Source organism: Lepidothrix coronata, unplaced genomic scaffold (genome assembly GCF_001604755.1).
Source record: "Lepidothrix coronata isolate B3197 unplaced genomic scaffold, Lepidothrix_coronata-1.0 Scaffold0, whole genome shotgun sequence".
Taxonomy (NCBI): domain Eukaryota; kingdom Metazoa; phylum Chordata; class Aves; order Passeriformes; family Pipridae; genus Lepidothrix; species Lepidothrix coronata.
The window spans coordinates 555,901-576,038 of record NW_016690180.1 but is presented as its reverse complement, the minus strand read 5'-3'; the positions used below and the strand labels follow the sequence as shown (position 1 = coordinate 576,038).

The window sequence follows — 20,138 nt, the reverse complement described above, 5'->3', positions numbered from 1 at the left end:
AAGAGGGAATTAAGAGTGATGAGACGAAGCCTAAAAATATTTGTCTGATGCCTAAACCTTCTTAAGGACCAACTAGCATAATATCCCTTACAGGGGCCAGTAAGCCCCTGTAGTCTGGGGAAATGTATAAAACAATGACACGTGTAATGATAGTTCCCCAGAATATTCTTGCAAGTCACAGCAACTGAGTCAGAAGAGTTTGGTATTTAAGTGCCCAGTAGACTAAAAAAAAGTAATACTGGGTGGAAAAAGATGACTGCTGGCATCGGTGCAAAGTTCTAGTCCCATACTATTTTCTGCAATAAGTTCAGTAAGAAATACTTGGTTAGGCTACTGCGTGCATGAAAAACCTATCTCCTTTTGTGTTTGAAACAGAAGCCTGCTGGATCTGTTGGAGCCCTGAGTAGCTTTTGTCCTGGAATGATTAGTCTGTTTCTTATTGCTGGCTCTGTGTCTTCTGTCCACATTGGAGAGTTGTAATTGTTCTTAACTTCAGGTTGTGCTAGATGGTCAGGAAGCAAGATTTCTCTTTTTCCCTTGCTCCAGCTGATTGTCTTCTATAAATTAGTTTTGGCCTGATCTTGTTTTTGCTTGGGAAGAGGTTTGTTGTTGAAAGTTTGTAGAAGTCTGCCAAAAGAACCTTTCTCTCTCATCAATACAGGAAGGAAACTTGTTGCAGTACTAATAATGAAACTTGTCTGGTTTTATGACTGAAAATTTCTGAGTTTTAATGATGGAAAAATATTTACTGAAGGAATTAGTTTTATTTTTTTTTAGTTCTGTGAGCCTTTGAAAACATCCTTTCTGGGGGCCTTCAATATTTTAGACTGCTGCCTACAACATAAGTATAGTGTTCAAAGAAACTTAAAAATTATATTTCTGTCCTGTTGACATAACCTAGTTCTAGTTGTGGAAATAATGACAGTCATTTTCACTCAATACTCTGTAAACCCAGAAAAATAATTCTCTGACTGTTTATTGTGAAGGCTACATAAGATTGTTGCAATTTAGTAATATACATGGAGTTCAGCATGTTTTCTGGATTTTCTGAATGTATAGGTTCATATAACTGTCCATCTTACACTTAATGGCATATATTTAAAATATGGTGTGACTTGATAACAGCCGCAATAGAAACAATAATAATAGTAAAAGAAGCCTTAATGTGATGGTGCTTGGCTTTGGGGTTGGGTTTTTTTAATTTCCTATTTTTTGTGTTAGTTTCTGGCTTTACTGGTTATGAGAAGGTATGTGGACAGCAAAACATGGGCATGGTAGAAGCCAATACTGAGCTTTCTTTATCAAGTGTTTGGTCCTTTGTGACTCGTCTGCATGGGAAAGTTTGTGTGCTGTAAGTTAGGCTGTAAATTTGTAGTGCATTAGCTGTTACATAGAAAATTCCAGGTAGACATTCAGCACATATGGAAAACATTTCCATTCAGCAAGGATTCCTGCGTGTTGAAGGTACTGCACTCAGTTATTTGTGTGGTGAGATCATTCATATAGAGGTCAGCATAAAGTACCAAATTTACTGTGAAGTTGTGCTATGAAACTGTGTCTGTTTTAATCTTTGTATGGATGCAGGGGAGAGGAAAACCTACTTTTTTAAAAAAATCTATTCTTCGAAACGAGCAGTGGAAAAACTTTTAATGTTGTCTCTAAATGAGCTCAAACCCACACCAGACTTCAGCATCTGTTTATAAAGTCAGGGCAGCAGGCAGTTTCTTAGTAGGTAGGTATATAAATTATGCAACTTGCTTTTATTCCTAGGAGTAAACAGGAAGTTCTCACGGAGATCCTAATGTTTTTTTCAGAGGTTCATTGTGGATTACACAGAAACTGTGCTCTTCTCACCTGTGTTAGTAACACATTAGATAATCTGCTGATGTGTACCCTATAAACATTTAAACCCTAAGGTGCTGTCTGTCCAGAAAGAACTGTTGTGTTATGGTGAAATAAGGCAGGATGGTCTGTTGCTACCTGGCCTATCTCAAATCCATGGAGAAATACAGGACTTTGTTTTCGTGCTTGGGAAGTCTGGCACCTTTTAATGAGCAGTAAAGTCAGTTTAATATTAAAGCTGGGACGTTTTTATGGTTGAGTGTGTGTTGAGTATTCTGGGGGTGAGAGAATCATGCAGCAGCGCTGAGCCGTTCTGAGACCCAGAGGACAGAGCTGCTCAGTTTCACTTCACGATTCTCCTGCCTTAAGAGCGCACAGTGCACTCTTACAACCATAAGACTGTTCCTATCTGTGCATGTAAACACATAAATGAGCTGTTTTATACTGGCAATTAGATACTCCAGAGAGTTGTGAAGCTGTGAGATACTGCTTCACTTAGGGTGGTTGCAACTACTTGGCCCACAGCCTACGGCTTTGTTGCCTGCAATAGGTGTTGGCAAATGGCAATGCTTATGCACTTAATGATATCATTACTAATCAACGGCCTGGTCAGAACAATTGACCTTCATTGATCTTGGTACTTCTGCTTTTATTTCTTCCTCTGCCCTTTATGACAAGCTGTGCACGCTATTTGCCTTTGAAAAGATATAAGCAGTTATATTGTAACACTTTAATTTTAGTTGGACTGATTTATTTTAATGATCGGTATTATGAATTGTTTCTTTTCCTGTTTAATCAGTGTGCCACGCTGAACTGAATGCCATCATGAACAAAAACTCAGCTGATGTGAAAGGCTGCAGCATGTATGTTGCCTTATTTCCATGTAATGAATGTGCAAAGCTCATCATCCAGGCAGGTAAGCAGTAGTGCCAGCCTGATTTTTCAGGGTTGCAGTGCTGCCAGCTCACTGGTATCTTATCATAGATGTATTTGATATTGAATTGCTGATCTTAGATCTAAATTAATTGCACTGTCAACTTCATAAAATGCTACTTGTGGGGTTTTTTGCATCTGAATGGTGCCAGATTCTTCCAGTGCTAATTGCGTCTTCTGTGATTCTAATCGTACTTCTAATTTAGGTTTGTAACTTCTTAGACCAGGAACTGCCAAAGAACAACACAGACTTTGCATATAATTACTGTCAATTTTACTGTGCTCTGACACATTGAGTAGAGTAGGGGCAGAAAGAAATAAACTTCTGCATGAGAAAAGGTCTGGTGGGAGTATATACATGAAATTTTAATTTGAATGTGATGCATGGTAGATATTTGAAGATTTTAAAATATCTTTGCTCATAAATGTCATAAGACTTCTATGATCCTACTTTAATTATGTCTTTCATTACAGTTGTTATAAATCTGTGCCACTGCAGCAAGTGTGCTGGCCTAAATGTGTCTCCTTTTTTCACATTAGGCAGTATCTGCAGCAGGCTTCAGTTCCGTAAAAATCTCTGCTTAAAGTAGCGTTAATTTTGCTCATGGAGTGAAGTCATGCTATTCCAGCATGGATTGCTGTTCTGGGGAGTTTTTCTATTGATTGCCACAGGAATCTAGGAAGAAAGTAGTAAACAGAACGCTTCTTTATTTTGGTTCAGTAAGGTTTGAAATCAAAAGGTGAAGAGGGAAAGATGATGGTATTCTGCATTTGTGCTACAAGTCCCTTATTTATAGAATCAAATGGTATTCAAGGTAGATTGGCTCCTTGTTCTCAATCTAGTCACTCATCCTTTTCCTTATACACTTATATCAGCACTAAATTACAATGTATTGATATTCATGTTGTCTGGCAAACACAGGAAGATGTTGATAGGCTCTGAAACCTTGTGAATTCTTTTTTGAAGCTTTTATGCTTCTCCCCTGCCTAAGTAATTGAGGCATAGATCATTCAGCAATTTGAGACAGAATAGAACTATAAATAGAGGTATACCAAGGAGTTCTAGAGCATGTGGGTGAATGCTGCCTTTTCTGATTTTGTGCTCCAGACACAGTTATTTTTTTTCAGCGTAATTCTAACATCTTTTCTATATGACTTGTTTAGGCATAAAGGAAGTTATTTTTATGTCTGACAAGTATCATGACACTATGGAAATGACAGCTGCACGGCGGATGTTTGATTTGGCAGGTATTATATACAGGTGAGAGAACTTTGAATTAACTTTATATTTACTTTGGAAAGGGGGAAAAAGTGGTGTGTGAAAGAGACCAACTTTAGGAGAAAAGTTCTTCTTCTTTGCATTGTGCAGCGTTTTATTCTTTTGTTGTGTTTTTAAATAGTTTTCTTTGTAAAAGGTACTGGATTGACAGACTGTTGCACCATTCTTTGGCTTCTGTGTGGTTAAATTTCAATTTCATAATTGTAGGAGAAAATTGCTAGTTTTGTTCTAGAATGCAAGTGAAATTACAACCGTGATGGTTGTTACATTGTACTCAGGAGAGTCATCACTGACTCTGCTTTGAGCAGGAGGTTAGACTAGATGATCTCCAGAAGTCTCTTACAACTTGAATTATCCTATGATCCTATGAGTTGGACTGAAATGACCAGCCGATTTTTTTTTTTTTTTGTGCATGTGTTTGAATAACTTGATCCTTATTGAAACTTTAGTATCTTTTTATTGCAACCAATTTGGGAAGGTGTCAAACTAGCCAGCCAAAATTAATTCGTGGCGCCTATAGCTGTCCATGTTCTTTGGTCATCTTTTTTTGTGAGAAAAGCATAAAACGTGAAATATTTGCCTTAAAATAATGAGAATCTGAAGAGTGTTTGAAGAGTGGAGTTTTTAAAGACACTGACAGAGATACCTAAAGACAATCTGTTCAACAGCGAGTTTGATAGGAGTAACATGCTGTGGGTGAGGCTAATTATGCAGTCAGGGAGGCTTTGCAACTCTAAAAAGTTTTACGGTATTAATATGAAGACTTTGAAAAATTTGCAGACATAACAATTCTGACAGATAAAATTTTGGGATGAAAGATACCTACTGGGCTAAGAAACATCCATGGAAAAAACACAGCAGTACTTGAAATTCAGTTTTAGTCCTTCAGTGTATTTCCTGTCTACTAAGACTATTTGACTAAGAAGCATAAATCATTCTCTTGCAAGTCAAATCCTGTAACTTCTCCAGGGTGAGAAATGTTTTTTGCATTTCAGATTGCTCTTCTGGACAAAGCATTCAAGAGTTTCTGTGGTCAGCAGCATGTGCTTTTCTGTGTTGACCTTTACTTATCCTTGTATTGATTGCTAAGGATGTAGGTGGTACTTAATGAATCTCTTGAACTGAACTGCAGAGCTTAATTAGGCTCTAAATCCACACTATTTGCATAATCTTTTGTTTACTGATAGATTGGAAAATATATTCTGGGTCCCCAAATACCTTCCTTGCTAATTGCTGTAGCAGATGCTCTAATGATAATAAAAGAAAACATTTTGTGGCAGTATTAATTTTACAGTTCTGAAGTTAAAATTTTTAAATGATTCCCTCTTAACTAGTTTGGGTTTTACCCAGTATGATGCATAATGTAATCTATTCCCCGAGCACAAAAAATGTTTTAATATACTGACACAGACTTTGAAAGTGTTTTTGAAAACTTGGCAGGAAAAAATAAATCAAAATATCAATCGTATCAAAATATATTTCCAAATATCTTTTTTATATATGCATACAGTATATTTAAATATTTTTCTGTATACTTATATCTGTAAATATATATTAAAAATATTTGAAATATTAATATATATGAACAAAAATCCCAGCCGTAGTAACATGATAGCACCACCTGCAGCTAAGCTATTAAAAGTCCTTTGACTCCTGGGTAATTTATAAACTCCAATAGCTGAAGAATGTACAGGCTAACCCACCCCTTGTGTCTTTTTGTCTTAGTCTTTCTTGTCCAGGTTTCTCTCAGTATGGTGCACTATAATTGGCTCCCATAGAGAAGAAAACTATATTAATCCAAGGATGTGGGTTTTGGTTTTTTTATTCCTTCAAAAATTTAGTTGGAACTGAAGTAAGCAAAATGTTTTAACTACTCACTAACTAATATCTGTATTTTTCTTTTTTAAGGGAATTCAAGCCAAAGTGTAACAAGATCATCATCGACTTTGATTCAATTAACAGTAAACCAAGTCAAAAGCTTCTGTGAATTATGTCTCATTAAATCTTTAGAAGAGTATGATTATCCTTTTCTAAAAAGCTGCTAATGCCTTTCATCTTTAAGTTACTCGCAACTTTTTAATGGTTTCTGTAGCTAAAGTAGACTTATAAGAAATACAAGGCATAAAATGTCCCCCTCACTTAATCTTGTCATGTGGAATCTAAATCTAACTTTAAAAATTTTTATGCCTTTATCAAAACTGCTTAAAAAGTGGAGACACGTAGATGAAACAATATATTTGAAGAAAACTGCTCTGATTCTTCTCATATTCATCACCACATGCTCTGTTGGGCTGTCAGCATTGATTTAGCCTCAGTTTAAGAGTAATATGCACCAGTAGTACATTGGAATATGCTAATATATGTTGATCTCTCTGTTGGATATGTGGATCTAAACAGTTGATCCTAATAAAGGACAAAAAATGTTATCCATGCAAATGTTAATCTTCCAACTAGCTTAACACTAATATTTAAAAGGTTTTACAGCTTTAAGAATGTGTGGTATTCTGCATATGTTATCTAACAAATAAAATACTGATTCTTCTTTTAATTGCTATCTAACACTGCCATACTTGGGGGAGGGGTGACAGAGGAAGCTGTTCTGAGATTTGTCTATGCCTGATGGAGCTTTACAAGTGCTTTCAAGTCCTTATTTTCCCCAAGACTCCAGAACTGGAGGAGGTTGAGGGGAGTAAATAATTTGTCTCTTTACCTTTGGGACTTTTACTTGGAGCTTGTTTTCATGCATAGAAGGAAATAATTTTATTGGTCTAAATGGTTTCTAGATAATCCAACATAGCTCAGTCTTAACTCAACCTGTAAGGTAACTGAATCATATTTTGTCCTCTGAGAGAAATTGGAGATAGTCAATCCATATCCAGATCTGTGCCAAAAGAGGTAATTATGGTGTTAGCTTGTTTCCCAGTGCTGACATAGTACCTCCATTTTCATAAGTGTTGCCTAAAATAATATCCTTTTTAATTTTATCCTGAGATCTGGGAATAGATTTGAGTTCCTTTTCTCTAATTTGAGTTTTAAAAATTAAATATGCCTAATGGCTTTGTTTAGATAACATTGGTGGTTGTTTGTTTTGGGGTTTTTATGTGGTTATATTTCAATGAGCTTTTATTTTCTCTATAAAAGCCTTGTTTCATATTTTGGGACATTATGTAATTTGGCTTCATACCAGTATTATTAAAGTCTTATTAAAATCCACTACATTGAAGTAGACTCATTATTATAATATTAAGTCATGCGCTTGGCTCCAGAGCGCTGCCGTTTTTGCAATCATATGGAAAGCATATTTGGTGCATTTGTGATATTACATAAAGTATAATGTTCATGAACCATTTGACTACTAAAGGGACCACTGTAATGTATTATAAGATATATCCACTTATAAAATAATTTGTGTTTCTCTCTTTTTCCTGCAACTGTTTTCCACCTCAAAATTGGTCTGTGGCTTAGTGCCAGAAGGAGAAATTTGCACATATGTGTAGGGGAGGGTGAAGCCTGAAAAATTACTTTAATAAAATGTCACTAAACCACCTTATGCACATCTTTTTCTTTGGCCTGAATTAGTAAGTAGAAACATTTTGAGTTATACATGTCTGACACAAGGACAGAGGGGAGAGAAGCAGAATGTTTGGGTTTGGCAGCAAAATTGCTGTTTCCTTCATAGATAATTGCTGATCTAAGATCAGACTTCAAAGATACCTACATTGTGATTCTAGTTACTAAAACTATTTTTATGTCAGGCCTTGCATACTGTGAATATATAATGTGTATGAAAACTCAGAAGTTTTTCGAACCAATGTCCAGGTGTTTTTAGGAAAGCACTTTTTTTAATGATTGCTTTTTTTTTGTTTCCTAAGTATTGTCCTGCTTGTGTAACAAAAAAGCAGTACTGGAGAACATGATAGGATTTTAAATTTCTCCTGATAAGTTTTTGATCTGGTAGAGGTACATATACATGATATCAGAGTACTTGTCAGTTGACTCAGGCTCGTGAGTGGACTCTGATATCCAAGGCACTTTTCTGGAAAGGGAAAGCACGTGCATAACTCTTGAGACAGCACATGCTTAGTTTGAGGTTAATGTTTTAAAGCAAATGTTAAAGAAGTTTTGATCCTTACTTTGTGCATGTCTAAAGCACTATACGCTTCTCGCTTTTTCTTGGGTTTGTTTTAATAGTTGAGGAGATAGTGCTTTGATTTCAAAATAAAGAATAATTACTAGAGGAAACAAAGAAAACAGGTAAATATAATAAACCGTGTTTCTGCTCCTGAAGTTCAAAATCAATAGAACCATTTGGACTGAAAGGATCTCTAGAGGGTATTTAGTCTTACCCCTTGCTGAAAGCACCATTGACTTACCAGTTAGATCCAGTTGCTCACACCTTGTCCAGGTGAGTGTCTGCAAGATCAGAGATTCTGCAGCCTTTCTGGTCATCCATTCCTATACTTGGTATTTATTGACACACCTTCTCAGCAGCAAGGGCACTTCAACACAATCCATCCAGTGGACGGGATCCATGTGGATCCCGTTCTATCAAGGTGCCTTCCATCCACTGGGCACCCAGCCAGCAGGTAGTTGTTCTGTTCCTGGTGCAGAACTCCATCATGTTTCTATCAACTAATTCCCCCAGCCATTAATTTAGCTGGACTTTGACCCATTGGCTCTTTGAGCCTGGTGGTTCACTGAAATGAAACTTCACAGGCCCCTTTGTGGCCACCAGCACCACTGCCATGGTAAACCACCCCTCCAGGCTGCTGGGGAAGGGGGAGGTGACTGCAAGCTGAGGCTTCATTAGGGATTGCTTGAAAAGCCTGGTACAGAGACGTGAAAGAAGACTCTGGAAAGCACTTACCTTAGGAGCGTTAATAGGAGGAAGAAATCACATTCAATGAAATGGTGAGATCCTATCCAGTTCAATATAAATCTGTCTTAACAGTTAAATCTAAATCCTGCCATGATCTAGATTTTCCTTATAAATATTATTCCATTCCCCTGTCAGAGAACCCAAGGAACTGGTAATCTTACTTACATAAATTTCATTTTAAAAAGGATGGTTTCACAGGCTGGCATACTGAGTAAAAGTGTAATCTCCATCTTTGAAGCTTTGATCACTGACTGAGCATTTTATTGCTTTGTATATTAGGAATATTTTCAGAAAGATAACAGAAAGTGTGCTGTGACCAGTACAATTGTTCTGATTTCCAAAATAGCCTATGATAACTTTGGCAATAAAAGCTCTTCTGGTGTGTCGCTTAGTCTGAAAGCTCTATGTACACAACTGTAGAAGCTGTAGTAGTTCAGCTGCTAACAAAATGAATCTTACAGGGATTTTAAGCTGTTGAGAATGACCAAAACAACCCTTGACTTTTCTTTCTGAAGCTGGGTGATGGGGGACTATGCAAGTGAGGTGGGAGAAAGCAGAGAGGCCTCACCTGATTGCCTTGAAGCATCAGTTGCAAGGGGCTGGGGTTAGTTCTCACCCCGGGGCCTGGGTTAAGTTTATGAGGTGCAGCGGGGGCTGTGGGAAGCAGATGGGCTTCAGGGAGCCAGGAAGCTGCTGTGAAGCAGCATGAGACTCAGGAACAGCAAGCGGTGCTCTAGTAATCCAGCAAGGTTGGTTTGGTGCTACGCTGGGAGCACTTAAGGATAAAGTACAGGAGTGACCACAGCTGAAAGCCCACTTATTTGCAGATGTTTCTTCTCAGTTGTAGGTAAGAAAAGGATTTATATAATAGAGGGCTGAAAGTGTGAGATACCAACTCTTTCTCTCCTCAGTGGTGAGGGCTCAAAAGGTTTTGCGCCATTAAAACCTCTTTTAGCAGATTTCTCTCCCTTCCCTTTAAACTCCAGGTTTATCTAATGTAAAACTCTCTCTGATTTGAGAACAGAGGGGTAAAACTTGTTTCAAGTGCTTAGTCTGCATCTGTTCTGTGTTCTTAGCCTTGGGAGCTACTGAAAGGCACAGTGCAAAAGCACTGAACTGAGCTGACTGTCTAAGAAACCCTATATGAAACCTGTAAATCCGCATTCCCTTCCTTTTACACTTAACTCACCTGTTTACTTTCTGTGGTTTGAAGGAAATGAGGTGGGGGAAAAGGAGAGGGGGAAAAAAAATCATGAACTGTCTCAGCCTCATTCAAAAAACCCACTGTCTTCCTGGCAATTACAGCTCAGTTAAACAGCAGTGAAAGCTTTAATGAAGCGTGTGGTTAATCAAGCTATGGAAGAGTGCAGCATTTCATTTTTTTTTTTTTTTTTGCTGGAGTAAGAGCTTAATCGCAGCAGCTTGCTTCCTAACATTGCTCATCTTCAGGAGCAGTGGATTTATGTCGTCTGAATGCTTCAAAGGCACTGATGCGGCTGAGCTTTGAACCCCCTCCCTGCTGAGGAGGTATCCCAGGAGGAAGGTATCTTGGGCAGCTTCATGCCTGGAAGGCACTACCAGATAATTGTGGCGCAAGGGCTGCTGCCTGTCACTCCGAAAAACGAACTAGAAGGGCACCATCTTTCTGTGAACTGTGCAGCAGAAGGGCAACACTTGAAACAGAGATGTATGTGACAGGATACATGAATTACAGTCATTTGTTTTGTGCCTCTACCTGATTTATTTTTCGTTTTTAGAAGGAATTAAGGAGTATAGGTTGGAATAGGAAACTGCTACTTCTGTCTTATAGACTTCAAGATTTGTGCTGGAAAATCTAGTCTCTGCCAGGGCAGCTCCCCCTGCCAAATATGAGGCAAAAGAAAAAAAAAATCAAGCTCGATGTGCTGCATTTTTAGTTGTTGACATTATTTACTGTGCTCTTAACAAACCCTGCCTTGAGGAGAATGAGAATAATGTGCTCCAGCAGCAAAATATACATAATAAAGAAGCAATTGCCTACGGTTTCCTGGGATTTCTTACTCCATTCTCTATCTCCCTATTCCTCCATTGTTTCAAGCTAATGCGTACTTCAGTTCTGCCATGCAAATATTCAGAAAGGCTCCCTGCACCAAAGGAGAGGAAACGAAATATATTCAAATCACTTTTTCAGTGGCATAAGTTGTATCTTGGTTTGCCAGAGACTTGAGTACATGCTTTAGCTGCCTGTGTTACTCTGCTGTTGCTGCTTGTTGACTCGTGCTGAAGTCTTTTATGTGGCATATTTTGTTGTGGGAGGATTTTCTTTCCTCCACTGTTCCATCAACTTTGACTGCTAATCAGAGTGTTGCTGGATAAACAGGACTGATTGAAATTAAAATTTTAATTTTGTGTTGTAAACAATATGGCACCTTAATTTTTCTACTGTTATTAAAGATACTAATAATAATGCATCTAGTGTTTTGTGGTACAGTTTTCATATTTATTTCTTGAAGCAATGACAGGTTTTGCTAAAGAGTTTCACATTCAGATGGCAGGATTTTGTATTCCATGCATTTTCTTTTTCAAGGGTGACTGTACTTAATTATATTGGTTATGGATATCCTTTTTTTTTTTTAATATCATGGGGAAGAAATGTTTCTGTGACAACTGGGGACATCATACTGTATCAAACAGCCATATCATGAATGGCTTAGTCTATATGAATCTACTCACTGCTTATCTACCTTCCAGAGGAGAAAACCCAGAAGCTAGTTAAGTGTGGAAACACTGTAAAAGAGTGTTGGTTGGTGCTTGGAGACTTGCCCTGAGGGGAAGGTGAGTGAGACTAGAAAGTCCTTGACAGCACAACAAATTTGTGATGGGATATTGAAGTCTGGGAATGAAAGGAAGAGAAAAAAAGGAAGTGAGTGGTTGTGCAAGAGGTCTGTTACCTGTCAAGCTCTTCAAGGCCAAATAAAGGTGTCAGGAAATGGGGGAAAAGAATTTGGAGAAATATAACTGGAATAAGAAGGAGGGTGGAGAGCCTGAGCATGTTGGACAACCCTGTTCTAAACTGAAGGAACTTTTCAAAGTGTCTAGGTGATATATATGCCAAAAATCTTGGGTTTTCTCATCCTAACTAGAGTAATTTTCTTATGAATCTGACAGGCTTTCCATTGGCCTTCTTGGCTACCTGGGCACACTGCTGGCTTATGTTCAGCCAGCTGTCAAAGAGCACTGCCAGGTCCTTTTCTGCCGAGCAAAATGTCTGGGATGGTTCTTCCTGTGAGGCATAATAAAATGGTACTTTCATATATTTGGTTTGAACAAAAACCTTAACAGACTGATTCCATTGTTCTCTCCTGGCCAGTTCTTTTTCTGTTGATCATAGCTTAGAGTGCAAGAAAAGCCATACCCATCCTTTGCAGTGAGCTAGGTAGCCTGTATAAGTGAGTGTGTATATTCCCCTTGCAGCTAAGATGAATATAGTACTACATATTTCCTGTTCATGACAGAATGTAAAATATATGCTTAACTATCCTTTAAGTCAGTGGGGCTAAAGCTGATGATGTGCTTAACATCCTTTCCTGATCCAGGGTCTATAAAGAAATGGAGCCTGATGTCCCTACTGGCATTCAAATATCTCCTTTCTGACAAAGTCTGCAAAAACACAGCTTTACAGCTCAGTAATAAATATTCTGATTTGAGATTCTGCCCTCAAGTGTGGCTACACATTACCTGGATTGATTTTAAATGCACTTCTAGCTTAAACTGAAGTACCTAAGGTGTTCTTTTACATATCCCTAGTGGGGTTGGGAATGGACTGGGGAAGAGCAAAGGAGAGCACTTTCAGGTCACAGTTTTCTCTAATGGGTAACTCCCTATAAAAGGTGAAATAACTGTGTGGAATTGGAGCTTCACTTTTGTTTTATTTTGACTACTTTTTAAGGTTAAGGCATAACTACCAGTATCAGGCATGTAGAACTGACTGACTTCACCTCAGGCAGAGAAGGAATATCTAGTTAGATGAATGATGTTTCTGAGAATTTGGCATTCAAGAGAGAACAGGTCATGCATTCACACACCGAAATGTATTTTCTTTCTAAAGAAAAACCTCCAAAAGAGAGGGCAGATTCAGGTAACAGTGAGGGGGGGTGCTGTCTTTTCTTGTTTTCCTTTTATTTTTTTTATATCCCACAGACTTCTGGTCTTGGTGCTTAAAACTCTCTGGCAGTAATGTTTAGGAGTTTCCTCACCCATGTCACTTTTATTGACTTCTGAAAAAGAATCCTTTCCAAGGTGCATGCCTATACACATGTAGCAGACACCTCTCGTCCCCACTCTCCTCTGCTGTGCTGCCCAGGAATGTCAGCAAATTGGGTAGTAACATTCAGATATGAGCAGCGAGCACTGCAAAAAGCGTGTCAGCCTATATGGGTTGTCTGTTCTGATTTGAAAAAATCTGTTGAAGGATGCAGCAGGGGAGACAGGCTGTAGAGAGGAGCTTAGGAGACCAAGATCTATAAAGGGAAGCCTCTCGAAAGAGCCAGGAGTTGAGTTTAAGGAAGGCAGATTGATCTCCTTGATGTCAGGCAATGAGACTTGACAGATGAGCAAAGTTTAAAAAAAAAAGTTTATCTCTAACCCAGAGATAATATTAAGGCTACTGAGAAGTAGAGAATGAACAAAAATTGCATACTTCGAGCCTTGCCCCCTATGTGTTGCCCGATATGCATATCTTGAATTTCAGTTTCTGAGAGGACATACAAAATTTCAGGACACTGCCTGCCCCAGGGTCTGTGCAGCAGCCAACCTGTATCACCCCAGCCTGATATTTACATTGAACCTTCCATGGCAGAAGGGAGAAAGCTCTCCCTCTGTGCAGGTTAACATCCATTTCTTCTCAGCCAGTGAATGGGCTTGCTAGGCAGGAGCCTGCAAGCTACAGGGAGGCTTTTTGTGTCTTCCCCTCAGCGTGTCACCTGAGCCTGGGATAAATAAAACCAAAATTAGCAGGGAGACTGAGGGGTCAGTGACTTTTAGCTGCTGGCATAGAGGTTTGATTTTGTTTGCAAAGTGTAACTAAGGAGTGACTTGAGAGATGCTGGTGGAGATCTTATCAGGAAAAACATGTTGAGACATTTCCAGTGCTCCTTCCTGGCTGCCATGCTCTGAACACCCTTGAACCAGGGCTGTGCCTTGATGGTTAGTGCTCTCAGGTGGGACCTCTCTCTGTAGCTCTGTGTCCCAACTCTGCCTTTGACTCTGGCAAAGTTTCATGATCTCATTGCGTGTATGTGTTTCCTTCCCTGTGAAATGTCTCCTTTCCTTTGAGATACTGCAAAGAGGCATCACAGATAATGGTGAAGGCTTTATAGCTGTGACTGTCTTCCTGCATCTGTATAGGTCACACGTGGTACTACTACGTCAAAATTTTGCAAGGACTTGTCTGTGAGTCACATCAGGGTTCCATGGATGAATGGAGACTACAGTTCTCTCTGCCTACTCTGCTGTTTGCTTCTGGATATTTCTCTTCTGAGCTAAATTGAAATCCCAGGGTCATAGTCTGATCAAGCTTATCTGAAAAATATTTTATGTATAGTTACAAAATGAGAAAACTTGTTCATCCAAAACCTGTTATTACAAATGGCTTTAAACAAAAGAAAACATATTCTTCCAATGATTTTTAAAAAGACACAGGCATCAAAATCCACATCAGACTGTGAAGCAACACAGTCTTCTGTAGCTGTTCAGGCACGTTGCATTAAATTGCCATACTTACTGATGAAACAAATACATTTTGAAACTTGCTGTTTTCTTTTGTTGTTTCTGCCCTCTTTATTAGATAGAGTTTTACTGTAACTGTAATTCTTTGTTACTAGTCATTTTACTGAAGACAATCTTACTAAGATTTTTTAATGGAGAAATTTACCACTTAAATTTCTGAATTAGCAAGTTTTAAAATTTGGCTTAAAAAACTGCAAATTAAAATTACTTTTTTTTTATCTGTCACCTTATAAAGTCCTGAGTTTTGTTCTCATTCAGTAGCAGATAATATTTGAGAGACTGAACATACTTAAATAAGTGGGGACATTTTTGCAAAGAGGGCTTGGAAAGGAGGGGGACTGAGTGGGTTACTTGTGTGGGTGATGAGTCAATTAGAAAAAACTTTAGGTTTTGTTTAAGGAGTTACTGAAAAGCTACTTAAGAGTAAAACAATAAAGCAGTTGATTTCTCTCTTCCTTATTCCTTATCCTTTAGTTGCATGCTTGCAACATCACATACAATTGGTATCCATGGAAATTATATCATATCAGGAGCAGCTGATGAACTCTTGGGAAATAAAGATCCCATTTTCATGCAAATATTCTAAATAGCAAAGAGGTGAGGAAGAAAAATGATTGATAAATAGAATTATTTCTGTCTTAGAATATATTTCAGTATTTTCCTTGAGGCAGCAGTAGCTTTTTGAAATTGTGTTCTCACTGAACACAAACTTTCATAGATCAGTGTGTGTGTGTATGCAAGTTATGAGGAAGAAAGCAAAATATAAAATAATGCACATTGATTTTGTGTTGAAATATTCTAGATACTCCTTGTGTAATTTAACTTTATTGTCAGAATACAGTCCAATAACTTCAGAAGGAGCAGGCACCTTTCATTTAAAAGCCAGATTGCGGTGGAGATGAATTGCTTGCTAGGGGCTGGACATTGCTGATTAGCGTACTCTTCTGTGTCACATGAAAGCTGGGTCTCATTGCCCCCTCAATAATTCACGAAAATCCTTTCTTTCTCTCTGCTTTTAAATGAGAGCAGTAGAGTATTCAAAACACTGCACTTTTGTAATTTTATTCCAAATTGTAGATTCACCTGCACTGATAGGAACATTTGCTTTCTGTCCTGCTGCTGGAGCATTTTAATGCAAGCTCCTGAAATGGGATAGTGTTTCAGTCTGTGTTTCTCCACAGCAAGGCTGTAGATTAATTTCTTAAATTTGGCTTCCTGAATCCTATCTCTGTTGAAAACTGTGGATGGAAACTTCAGCGAAGTAGAGCTTATTATAACACCTCAGACAAATAGCAATAGTGGAAAACCTACCATAAAGAAATGCAGTTTCTTAACAAAGAATCCTTCTAATATTCTTTGGACACTGTGGTGAGTTGACCCTGGCGGGACAACAGGTGCCCATCAAAGCTGCTCTATCACTCCCCTCCCCAGCTGAACAGGGGAGAGAAAACAAAACAAAAGGCTCCTGGGTCAAGATAAGGGCAGGGAGGGATCATTCACCAGTTATCATCACAAGTAAAACAGATTCAACTTGGGAAAATCAGTAGGAAAATGAGAAAGAAAAACAAATCTTAAAAACAACTTTCCCCATCCATCACTTCTTCCCAGGCTTAACTTCACTCCTGAATTCTCCACCTCCTTCTTGCCAGTAGTGCAGGGACACAGGGAATGGGGTCTGTGGTGAGTTCATCACATGTTGTCTCATCACATGTTCTCCTCAGTGGAAGGACTCCTCACGCTCTTCCTCTGCTCCAGCATGGGGTCCCTCCCATGGTAGACAGTCTTTATGAACTTCTCTCATATGAATCATTCCCAGGATGCAGGTCGTCATGAACTGCTCCAGTGTGTGTCCCTTTCCACGGGGTGCAGTATTTCAGAAACAGCCTGCTCCAGCAAGAGACCCTCAGAGGGCCACAAGTCCTGGCAGTAAACCTGCTCCAGCATGGCCTTCTCTCTTCACTGATCCACATGGACTACCATGTGCTGCAGGGGCAGAGCTGCCTCTCCACAGTTTTTACCCCAGGCTGCAGGGGAATCTCAGCTCTGGTACCTGAAGCACCTCCTCCCCTTCCTTCTGCACTGACTTTGTTGTCTGTAGAGCTGTTGCTTTCTCATATTCATCCTCCTCTCTCTAGCTGATATTTGCCATTTTGGTTATCCTAGAGGCACTACCACCATTGCTGATGGGCTCAGCCTTGACAAGGGGTAGGTCCATCTTGGAGCTGGCTGGCATCGTTTCCACTGGATGTAGGGGAGGCTTCTGGTAGCTTCTCACAGAAGCCACTTCTTAAACCCCCCTCCTACTACCAAAACCTCACCATGTAAACCTAATAGAGGCACATGCATAAAGCACCCTTCCTTAATTTTTTTTGTTTTAGTAATCAAGAACCTCAAATCACTTTCTCTGCCACTTTCTAAGAATGCATATAGGACAAAAACATGCACCAGTTGTGTGAGCTAGCTCTCCTCTTACATCTTTCCTCTATCTCTTAAGCAAGACCTTAATAGAAGTATTGTGGTAGTCACTTCCATCAACCATCTCTGAATTAAAAAAAACAAAAAGAGCTAATTTCCTGCCTTGTGCATAACTCTGTACTTGCTTCTGTATTGTGGTCATTAGAACCTCAGTTACTAATATGGAATGCACCATGAGACTATTGCAGAAGACAAAGGTAGGGAGGGATTGATGCCAGGCATTAGAGCTGATGGTTCTTTGATCCATTTGGTAGGCATAACCTTCATTAAGGGAGTTGTCTGGACCATCAGAACTGTCTGCAATCAAATCAAATACACTTATGGTACATTTAGCCAGATACTTTAATGGGAATCCACATCATATGCTTGAAATCAGTTAAACCCACCACTGATTTGACGAAGAAATACATACAGCATATTACTGGGATTATGCTCCTATAAACCAAACAGTAACTGCCTGAGTTTATATCCTACATCAAGGTTGGTTGTCTCAAGATTTTGGTTTGGTGTGGTCTGCCTTAGTCACCTGAAGGTAAACATTCACAGCCAAACCTTCGTAGGAAAAGGGGACAGGGAAGGAAAGAGGGTTGTTAAGTCTCACTGACTTTCCCCCTCTTTTTCTTAGACTGTGGACAAATCAAGGTCAAACATTTACTTACCAAGGTCATACATGAGATCAATGTGTCTAAAGTGTGAAAGTTTCTTTTATCAGTTGTGTCTGAGGAAAATATCACATTCAATTGTGTTAGACTTCCCAGCATGAATGAGGAGTTAGTTGGGCTGATTGGGTTTTGCTCCAGGCAATTACACAGGTAATTGCCCTCAAGTCTGTGTTCACTGCAAGTGAACATAAGTCTCCATAACCACTTTTCTGCCACTCTCCACCCTGAGAGAAAAGGAGAGAAAAGAAAATTACTGCATCTGGGAAAAAAAGATCTGAAACATGGAAGGTCCCTGAGAGGGAGAAATATTGGAAAAAGTTATTAAGTAGTGTAAGAGTTAGTCAATAGAACACAATAGATGAATTTGCAATGGGATATAGTAGATCAAAAACAAGTGTGACTTTTGGACAATATCATGGAGAAGAGAGAAGTTATTCTTTCTCAAAGGATGCTTTTGCAAGGTGTTGTGCACACTGGTAGGTGCTGAAGTCCTGTCTAGGGCAGTTTCTGCTTTAGGTAATAACAGAGGGTGTAACAATGATTAGGAACCAAGGGATGAGGGGAAAATTCAAAATAAGTAACCTCTTTAAATGATGCCTAAATGACACTGAGGTGTTTCCAAATATTTAAAGTTATAGGGAGGGATTACTTGGCTCAAAAGACTGTAACTAGGGACTGTTACAGGACTAATGGACTAAGTTTGTTAAAATAAAGAAAGGGGGAAAATTAAATATTTAGAGGAATTCTGAGAGAGTCACTGCAACCTGTAACAGCAAAACAGCTTTGGGGACCAAACCATTGTTGCACAAAAATCTCTGCAGCTTGATTTGTGTCCAATAGACACTTAAAGGTTTGGGGGTTTTTCTTTCTTTATTCCTTTCCCTGCGATTATTCCGTGGAGTGAGGTACATACCTATAGTATGTATTAGGCATACAACAGAAAATGTTTGCATGAGCATTTGCTTAGGAGGATTTTTTTTCACATCATATTGACTTATCTCTGCTACAGTGAGCATGCTACCAGGGTTTCCACTGCAATCCATATCTTCAGGCAGCTGCAATTTGTTGCAATAAAACTTCCAGCCTGAAATTTCTCTCCTGTTGTTTGCACCCAGTGCAGAGCAATTTTATATTTTAAATACTTATTTTAAATGCTCTCTAAGCTAAACTACCCCAATTGCCCCAATTGCTCTGATAATATAGTGACTGCTGAGCCTGCCAAGTAAATAATTGATTTCCAGTATGTATTTGACTCTTGTGGCTGGCAGCCACCTTTGTAACTGGCTGGCACTATTAGGCTAAGGCAGAAGCCTGTAAACTGAAAATAACAAGCGCATTAACTTTTAGCACATAAATAATCTGCATTCTTTAAAAGGTTGTGTGTGTATTTTACAGAACAAAATGCTATAGTATGCCCTTCTAGACCTTCCTCACTAGTCTTTTGTGTACTAAGACCACCAAGACCTCTCTGCAACTAGTGTTTGTCATTGTAGCACATCTCCCCATTGTTTTTAAGAGTTGATCTGATGGCTTTCTATTGCTTCCAGAGAACAGTCATGCTCAGTTGCTGGGCAATACTCAGTGCACCCCAACAGGGAGATTTTTCTTTTAGGGAGGTAGAAATGAAAGGTTTGACATTTGGGGGTTTCTCCTCTACAGCTTTAGCAGTGAAGAGAGAAAGTCCAGCACAGCTCACATAAGCAAGGAAGGAAATATGTGCATGTGTTGTTTTTGGGGTTTAGTCCCTTTCCTGTAAATTGAAATAGTACAAATTCTACTCACTTGTGTTATGGGCTGTTTTGGTCAGTCTTACCCTCCTTTTCATTCCCAAACTCTTACACATTGGTATTTATATATATAAGTATTTTTATATACATATATTTATATACATTAGTGTGTAGAGTCCCTGCCATCATTGTCAAATAGGGCACTAACTAAAAAAAAACACAGTAGCAAAAACAACCCTCACCTCCCAGACTCTGGGATCTGATGTTCTCTTTTCTTTACTCCGCCCCTCACATGCCTGCAGATTAACAGCACGAAGGCAAAGGGGAAGAAACCAAGGACTCAATAATATCCACCTTTTCTTTGACTCTCTTCATGCTCTGTCACAACCTTAGTGTAATTTAGGATGCCTAAGAGGTATTCATGGATATGTTGGCTGGTGCTCAGAATCTCAGGGAGCCTTTTAAAAAATTTATGAATTTGTAATATAAAACAGGTAGTTGTGTGAGTCAGCTAAAGCCATGCTTACTTTATAATGGAAAAGTAGCAATGAATGCAGTATAGCTTGCAATATCCA

General features: G+C 38.9%; 1 protein-coding gene across 4 annotated transcripts in view; it reads left to right on the top strand.

The window, feature by feature from the left end:
- The window catches only part of DCTD (dCMP deaminase), an 18,325-nt gene extending 11,058 nt beyond the window's left edge, over positions 1-7,267 (top strand). For all 4 annotated transcript variants that reach the window (XM_017805713.1, XM_017805704.1, XM_017805721.1 and 1 more), the window contains 3 exons: positions 2,642-2,758; positions 3,940-4,036; positions 5,963-7,267. In XM_017805713.1, the coding sequence (XP_017661202.1) occupies positions 2,642-2,758; positions 3,940-4,036; positions 5,963-6,041 (293 nt within the window). In that variant the 3' untranslated portion in view covers positions 6,042-7,267. The remainder of the gene's footprint in view (positions 1-2,641; positions 2,759-3,939; positions 4,037-5,962) is intronic.
- The last annotated feature ends 12,871 nt before the right edge of the window (positions 7,268-20,138 follow it).